This window comes from Coregonus lavaretus (assembly GCF_964263955.1).
Source record: "Coregonus lavaretus genome assembly, chromosome: 4".
Taxonomy (NCBI): domain Eukaryota; kingdom Metazoa; phylum Chordata; class Actinopteri; order Salmoniformes; family Salmonidae; genus Coregonus; species Coregonus lavaretus.
In genome coordinates, this window is record NC_139991.1 from 71,418,506 (window position 1) to 71,425,099 (window position 6,594).

The following is a 6,594-nucleotide window of genomic DNA, read 5'->3' on the forward strand; positions in this document are numbered from 1 at the left end:
ATGCAACTTTTGGAATTTAGGAATTCAATTTGGGAATTGTACGGGAATTCAATTTGGGAATTGTATGGGAATTTTGGAGATCCAATGATTGAATGTCTCTGTCCTGTGCCATCCCAGGTCCACCCAGATTAAGACATACTCATGGGACAACGCCCAGGTAATCCTGGCGGGGAACAAGGCTGACATGGAGGAGGAAAGGGTGGTGTCAGTGGATAGTGGTCGAATGCTGGCCGAACAGCTTGGTGAGTGGACAACTACACTGTCAGTCATATCACCCTCAAATCAGTACACTCAGAAAGGGACAAACACTGGCTGGAGAAATAGGTTTGACTAAAATATCTCAGGTACGTCACGTGTTGATATCAGTGGATCATTTATTAGAAAGTCCAAGCTGGCATGTCTAATTTTGTAGAAATTTGAGATTCAGTCTGAATCAATTTAATGTAATATTTGATGGTAAACTTTTAATGATAACATTACAAACTTTTTACTGGGTTATTTCAAATCAAATCAAATCAAATCAAATTTTATTGGTCACATGCGCCGAATACAACAGGTGCAGACATTACAGTGAAATGCTTACTTACAGCCCTTAACCAACAGTGCATTTATTTTAAACAAAAAAGTAAGAATAAAACAACAACAAAAAAGTGTTGAGAAAAAAAGAGCAGAAGTAAAAAATAAAGTGACAGTAGGGAGGCTATATATACAATAGAATAAAGTGACAGTAGGGAGGCTATATATACAGGGGGGTACCGTTGCATAGTCAATGTGCGGGGGCACCGGCTAGTTGAGGTAATATGTACATGTGGGTAGAGTTAAAGTGACTATGCATAAATACTTAACAGAGTAGCAGCAGCGTAAAAAGGATGGGGTGGGGGGGCAGTGCAAATAGTCCGGGTAGCCATGATTAGCTGTTCAGGAGTCTTATGGCTTGGGGGTAGAAGCTGTTGAGAAGTCTTTTGGACCTAGACTTGGCACTCCGGTACCGCTTGCCGTGCGGTAGCAGAGAGAACAGTCTATGACTAGGGTGACTGGAGTCTTTGACAATTTTGAGGGCCTTCCTCTGACACCGCCTGGTATAGAGGTCCTGGATGGCAGGGAGCTTTGCCCCAGTGATGTACTGGGCCGTACGCACTACCCTCTGTAGTGCCTTGCGGTCAGAGGCCAAGCAGTTGCCATACCAGGCGGTGATGCAACCAGTCAGGATGCTCTCGATGGTGCAGCTGTAGAATTTTTTGAGGATCTGAGGACCCATGCCAAATCTTTTTAGTCTCCTGAGGGGGAATAGGCTTTGTCGTGCCCTCTTCACGACTGTCTTGGTGTGTTTGGACCATGATAGTTCGTTGGTGATGTGGACACCAAGGAACTTGAAGCTCTCAACCTGTTCCACTACAGCCCCGTCGATGAGAATGGGGGCGTGCTCAGTCCTCTTTTTTTTCCTGTAGTCCACAATCATCTCCTTTGTCTTGGTCACGTTGAGGGAGAGGTTGTTGTCCTGGCACCACACGGCCAGATCTCTGACCTCCTCCCTATAGGCTGTCTCATCGTTGTCGGTGATCAGGCCTACCACTGTTGTGTCGTCGGCAAACTTAATGATGGTGTTGGAGTCGTATTTGAGGAGGGTCCAAAAAGGTAATCTGAGTGTGCAAAAAAAGAGATCTGGAAGGTCCAAAAATGGAATCAGGAATTTCAAGAAAGGGATCTAGTACACGTCCCATAACCTAGTCCGGAAGTCCAAGGAAGTTATCCCTCTGTCGTGTATTATTCATTAGAGCCTTCACTAGGCTCCTCTATCGCTAGGCCATAATTAAACACTTCTAATTGGCTGACACACTCCAGAACAGCGCCTCATTCAGCCTCTTTCTGATTGGTGAAAAGCGCATAGAAGGGGAAGAAATCTGTGAAGCAATAGAATAATACATATCCAAATATTCTCGAATAGGTCACTGAATATGCACACACACACATAGACACACACACAGAGACACACACACACACACAGACACACACACAGAGCCAAAACCCTGATATCTCACTTCTCTGCCTGACCCTTTCTATCTCTCAGGGTTTGAGTTCTTCGAGACGAGTGCCAAGGACAATGTCAACGTAAAACAAACATTTGAGCGTCTCGTCGACCTCATCTGCGACAAGATGTCCGACAGTTTAGAGACTGACCCGGCTGTCACCACAGGAACGCCCAACGCTAGGCTAACTGACAACCCCCCTCCCTTGCAGCAGCCCAACTGCGGTTGTTAACCAGGAAAATGACAACAACAATAACAACAATCTAAGACGTATGAGATTGCCAAAATATTGTATAATCCCTTAGGTGGATCTGTAATACCTTTCATTGTATTATTCTTCATATCTGACTTAGTCTCATGGATTAAACATTTCTGATGTGCCTAGTACATTTTTTCAGATTGTTTGTGTGTTTCAAGTTGGCTGACTCATCATGTTGTATATTCACAAAACTGACAAATAGACATGTACAGTAATGCCATGTCAGTATGTCATGACCATTAATCAGTAATTCCACATCAGTCGGTTTATTTATCTATTTATTTATATAAAAACATAAATACAGGATCTCGTATATACTATATTAACCAGAGAAAATATTGTGTGTGGTTTATGGAATGCTCTGTCAATGACATCATGATCTGTGTATGGTTAAGTTGCCATTTCCCTCTTGCATATCCTGTATTTCCTCCCTCCCCTATTCCTACAGTGTGTGTGTGTGTGTGTGTGTGTGTGCGCTAGTGCCACTGTTAAGCATTGAACATTACCGTAACAAATTATTACCTACCTTGCGAAAGTGATGCCTTTCAAAATCTCTTGCCATAGTTAGTTGTTTGTGTATTGTTTCATATTTTTACATCGCCACACTAGATATATGAAACCAATGTGATTATCTGTGGTTAGAACCAATGTGATTATCTGTGGTAAGAACCAATGTGATTATCTGTGGTTAGAACCAATGTGATTATCTGTGGTTAGAACCAATGTGATTATCTGTGGTTAGAACCAATGTGATTATCTGTGGTTAGAACCAATGTGATTATCTGTGGTTAGAACCAATGTGATTATCTGTGGTTAGACAGATGCATGGCTTTATTCTCAGGATATTAATAAAGTAGTTTGTTCAGTGACAATGGATTAGCTGCCATAGTATAACAGTTGTCTAATGCTAACTTGTACAGTACTATAATGTAGTATAGGTAGGTAGTCATCACAATAATACCTGCGTGGTATTTAACAGTTTACTTTATTAAACAAGTGGTACATTTAATGTGGCTGTAAAGTGGTATAATTACTACTCCGATGACTGCTGTTTGAAAACAGTATGCACCTGTGAGTGCAGAGAACAGTTTCTGATGTGTTTCTCAATGTTATATCTATATACGAGCAATGGTCTGTGTAATACTGCCAACTGGTCAGTAATCTGCAGTAACTAAGACCTAATCATTTCTGCAGTGCGGAATCCATTGTAGCTCATCCTCAGTTGTCAGCCGTAGGTTTCAGTCTGGGCTTACAACGGATGTCCTCAAATGTTCCGTACTGCAGTGCTAGGTCCAGTGCTGCAACTGTTAATGAAATGGTCCTAAATTAACGGCAGAAAGCACATAATAACGCCAGTTCCTGGAACAATAAAGGTTGAGAGACACTGTGAGAGTTACAGAGAAACCAAGGAGGGGTCCCAGACAACTATTTCAGGGAAGTGAGTCACGGCATCAATATTTCAACAGTCTGACCTGACTTGACTACAGGATTATAAATAAGGAGCCACTTCCATAATTCATACCATCTCATTCTCTGGACTTCTCCTCAAATACTTTTTATTCGCCGCCCTTCAAAGAGACACTCCTTCTGACATTATTCACCATTCATTTACTGGAGCTTGTAGTAATGTTTTACTTCTCAGTTAGATTATTCATTACTTTTTTTAAATAGTTCTAGAAAAGTTCCCTTGAAAAAACCAGAGACAGTTATCCTAAATGGACCCCTACGTGCCAATGTACTAGAAAACAAATAGAAAGGAAGCTGTTTTTAGGTGTTGTGGGATTATTTTGTTAAAAAGGGCATGTTACTGTTAGCTAGACCAAGTGTCATGCCAAATATTGTATTGCAGAAAATGCTGCAATCGATTGTTGCACTTGTGAAATGGACTGCCTATGAATCGTTGCATTTTCTGCGGCACACTTGCATGAAGTTGTGCCAGATCTATTTCTATATATCTATATCGGTATACTTATTCTATTGTATTTGTGCACCCTCAGGTCTCGTCTTGAGGTGCAATGGGCCAATAAGTGCAATATTTTAAAAAGCCTGTTTCTCTGTGAATAGCCATCTGTCTGTGCCATGCATAACTGTTAGGATTGAATTCCTTTGCCTTTTACGAGTGGTGTGTGAGTAGGGGTTAAATTGGCCGGTGGGCATAGTGGAAAGTCTCCTACTTTTGTAGCAGAAAACTTAAGACGCGTCCTAATAGTGGAACAAGAGAAAGCAAGTTCCGATGTCTTCCCAACTGAACCCCAGTGGGCATGATTGTGAATACACAATTCTGACGTATTATAGTGAGAACATGCAGCCTGTCAGAAAGCCAAGTCGTTTTCTCACAATGTCAACACTGTCATCTAAAGACGGAAAGCTCTCTAGATGGTTTTGCTACCAAAACAGTTGTCGACAAAGTGGCAGAGAGAATGATGTACGTGTGAATGAGAGAGAATGCTATGTGTGTGATTGGATGCCTCCCCTTGTACATTAATCCACCTCCTTGATGAAATATATACAATGTGTTGTTTTAGACTTCAGCGTGTGTAGAGCTTTATATTGTGTTTTCTGGTGCAGTAAGAACAGCCCTCTTAGTATGTGGGTCCCAAGATATTGAAGTGTTGTCGTCTGTTCAGCTTCTGTGAAACATCAAGACAGAGATTAAGCCTTACTACGGTATATGCAGTATGGACAGAAACAAGAAAAAATTGTTAATAACAGGTCACTTTACCCTTTGTTATTTAATAAGTCATAAACGGCATTGTCATTCCATTCATGATAACACACAAAAAGAGAAACAGCGTACTTCGCTGTACACCAGGGGCTCTAATGATAACACACTTATGATCAAATGTTGACCCCTTGACCCCTCTTAGGTTAATTGCCACTCTACTATGTACAGTATGGTGTCCTTGACAGCAGGTCACTTTCCCTTTACCTCTTTGAAACAATTGTTTGTGGTGCGCTGTTCCTCGGTCTGGCATTTCCTGCTTTGTGGACGTGGAGAAGCCAGTTTTGAGATCCTAGCCTGCCCTATTCTGCCGTCGCATCTGTTCAAGCGTAACGCCAGCTGCTCACCTCACCAATATTCTCTGGGACCTTTCCTCTGTGTAGCCTAACAGAATTAGAATTCAAGCGTTGAACAACCCTCAAAAGCCTCTCACAAATTTCACCATACAACTGCTAAATCTCATTTTCTCCTTTTGTTCTTTCATATTTTTATTCAATTTTTATTTAACCTTTATTTAACTAGGCAAGTCAGTTAAGAACAAATTCTTATTTACAATGACGGCCTACACCGGCCAAAACCGGACGACGCTGGGCCAATTGTGCGCCGCCCTATGGGATATGTTCTCAACATGTCTGTACTGTAGCTCGGAGTGTTTGAATTGGACCATCTCTTCAGCTGTAGAGACACACTGATAGTAATAAAATGTGTCAATGACATGTCTGGTAAAAAGAAGTCAAGTGGTTTCTTTGAATTCTTGATTTGTATAATAGCTATCTTATAACAGAAAATGTCTGCTGTATCTCTTTGAGTCTTCAGATGGACCTAAACTGATAATACATCATTGTACTGTTATAGTGACCTATTCTATTTTCCTTGTATGAACTACTCATGAGCTGGATATTTAGCTTTTGTGTATGTGTGTGTGACATGATGTATTACACAGGTGTTTTCAAGATGCCAATAAAAATATACCAATTGTATTCTTGTGGAATTTTTTGGGCAGTTTGTTATAATAAATATTATTGCAGTTTGTCATTTCAATGGTTTCAAGATTGGGGAAAGAAAAATGTCTGACATACCCAGATGGTTTCTTTGCTTCACCGGCACTGTAAGTCTGCCATCTGCTGGAGAAAAAATAAAGAAAGCAATGTACCTCCCTATACCATATTCTTTCTATATTCTTGCCACAGTACAGTCATAATACTACACATCTTGTCGCAGGCTTTGACCTCATCCCTCAAGGCACATTTCTCCATGCAAACTTATCAACAATTAGCAAGTAACCTAGCAAGTAGATATTATAGTCTTTTTAGTTTCTCGTGTAAATAATTGATAGTGTATTTCTCGTGTGTTCTTTTTTTTTTTTTAGCATTTTTCAAATTACCTAGCTAGCTACCATAGCATTTTTAAATTACTTGAATTTTGGCCTTTGTAGTGAACTAGCTAACCTTAGGACTCTGTCGATCAGAAGCAAATATGGTTCTGTGCTATGTACCGGATTGTAACCACTACTCCGATAAGCACACATGCATTTTATCATTTTCCGACCTCTGTAAGCGAGAGGCATCACTGGAGCCATGTGATAA

General features: G+C 40.8%; 1 protein-coding gene across 1 annotated transcript in view; it reads left to right on the forward strand.

Moving 5' to 3' along the window:
* LOC311128048 (ras-related protein Rab-3C-like) overlaps window positions 1-2,259 on the forward strand; it is a gene marked incomplete at both ends in the record, with an annotated part of 40,636 nt that extends 38,377 nt beyond the window's left edge. The window contains 2 exons of the mRNA XM_084159996.1: window positions 118-242; window positions 2,069-2,259. Of these exons, the coding sequence (XP_084016122.1) occupies window positions 118-242; window positions 2,069-2,259 (316 nt within the window). The remainder of the gene's footprint in view (window positions 1-117; window positions 243-2,068) is intronic.
* Between the last annotated feature and the right edge of the window lie 4,335 nt (window positions 2,260-6,594).